This window comes from Dendropsophus ebraccatus, chromosome 9, assembly GCF_027789765.1.
Source record: "Dendropsophus ebraccatus isolate aDenEbr1 chromosome 9, aDenEbr1.pat, whole genome shotgun sequence".
NCBI lineage: Eukaryota > Metazoa > Chordata > Amphibia > Anura > Hylidae > Dendropsophus > Dendropsophus ebraccatus.
Genome location: NC_091462.1, coordinates 36,458,568 through 36,460,624, shown reverse-complemented (window position 1 = coordinate 36,460,624; position 2,057 = coordinate 36,458,568). Strand labels below are relative to the sequence as shown.

At 38.1% G+C, this 2,057-nt stretch overlaps 1 protein-coding gene across 1 annotated transcript in view; it reads right to left on the bottom strand.

The window, feature by feature from the left end:
• HOXD1 (homeobox D1) overlaps nt 1-1,766 on the bottom strand; it is a 1,810-nt gene extending 44 nt beyond the window's left edge. Inside the window, exons 1-2 of the mRNA XM_069984858.1 lie at nt 1,196-1,766; nt 1-291 (exon numbers count right to left, since the gene is read on the bottom strand). The exon at nt 1-291 is cut by the window's left edge and continues 44 nt beyond it. Of these exons, the coding sequence (XP_069840959.1) occupies nt 1-291; nt 1,196-1,766 (862 nt within the window). The remainder of the gene's footprint in view (nt 292-1,195) is intronic.
• Between the last annotated feature and the right edge of the window lie 291 nt (nt 1,767-2,057).

The window sequence follows — 2,057 nt, the reverse complement described above, 5'->3', positions numbered from 1 at the left end:
GTATGGATCCCTGCTTAAGATCTCCACAGCCATTAGAAGAAGGTCCTGAGGATGGGGGGCTTGGCAGGACCCCTTCCCTTTCCCTTTTTTTCTGTTTCATCCTCCGGTTCTGGAACCAGATCTTGACCTGAGTATCATTCAGTTGCAGAGAGTCTGCGATTTCTATGCGTCTGGCTCTGGTAAGATACTTGTTAAAATGGAATTCTTTTTCCAGTTCTGTTAGTTGTTTGGTTGTGAAATTTGTCCTCATTGTACTGGAAGAAGTGATGAATCCACACTCTGAAGGCATTGCTGCAAATCCAAGGAGACAAAGGGTTACAAGGGGTTCACATAAATAAGGAAACGAATAATTGTTCTTGTTTTGTTATGAATGTAAACAAAGCTGATTTATTACTGCAAACAAAAACATTGTATTCTTTTCTATGTGTTATTATACAGTTATTAGAGTGGGAACAGTGACAGTGGTTGGTTGGTAGATAGATAGATAGATAGATAGATAGATAGATAGATAGATAGATAGATAGATAGATAGATAAGATAGATAGATAGATAGATAGATAGATAGATAGATAGATAATAGATAGATAGATAATATATAGATAGATAGATAGATAGATAGATAGATAATTAATAAATAAATAAATAGATAGATAGATAGATAGATAGATAGATAATAAATAAATAGATAGATAGATAATAGATAGATAGATAGATAGGACATAGATAGATAGATAAATAATAGATATATAGATAAGAGATAGATAGATAGATAGATAGATAGATAGATAGATTGATAGATAGATTGATAGATAGATAGGAGATAGATAATAGATAGATAAAAAATAGATATAGATAGATAGATAGATAGATAGATAGATAGATAGATAGAAGAAGATAATAGATAGATAAAAAATACATAGATAGATAAATAGATATATAGATGATAGATAGATAGATAGATAGATAGATAGATAGAAGATAGATAGATAGGAGATAGATAGATAGATAGATAGATAGATAGATAGATAGATAGATAATAGATAGGAGATAGATAGATAGATAGATAGATAGATAGATAGATAGATAGATAGATAATAGATAGGAGATAGATAGATAGATAGATAGATAGATAGATAGATAGATAGATAGATAGATAATAGATAGATAGATAGATAATAGATAGATATTGACTTACTTTTCTTTGGAGCATTTCGTTTAACTTTCATCCAATCAAAAGTGTTGAGCGCAGTCTGGGTCTCAGACACTGGAGAGTTTGGTTTGGGATAAGAACCAGGAGAAGGCGAGAAATTCTTAAAGTTTCCTGAATATATTTCTAGTTGTTCCTTACGTGGAACCATCTGATTGTCTTCTCCAAGGGGTTTATAAGTCAGCTGCCCATTGAGAAGGAAAGCTCCATTTCCTGGGAAGACAGAGGTGGTGTACTGGATGTGACCTCCTGTATCCTCCATGGGATGGGGAGATCCATAGGAATAGTCATAGTCAGAGGTGACAGGTAGATAGTTATAATCTGCAGGTGCAGCTGTCTCATAGGGGACATCCAGGCTGCATGGGGCATAAAGTGCAGGAGCCTGATGTGGTGGTTGGTGAGTGGAGGTCGGGTGGGCACCAAGTGGTAAGTTCCCCATGTACTGAGGGTCAGCGCTGGCTCCAGGATAGGACTGTAGAGCAGCATTTCTCTGGTCACTGCGGCAGAACTTGGGTGAGAAAGCTACAACATCCCCAGTATAATCCAGGTAGGAGTTCATCTTAGTCCTGTATGGAGCAGCTGTAAGTCCTTGGTAGGTGGTGGTGCCCTCACTCAGCACTTTGAGCTTCACCTGATCTTGTCTTCTGATCTGGTCTCATTGCTGAGGAAGTAAATATTGCCCAGTGGTGGAGAGGTGGTCACAAGCTGCCTGTGCTCCAATCAGAAGCCAGGATGCCTGGGGTCCAGGTGGAGCTCACAGCTGGTGGGGCACTGGCTGGACTTTTAAACTTTCCAAATGGGAGAGCTGCAGTGACCAGACTCCTTTCCCAGTCCTCTTCTCCATCAGATT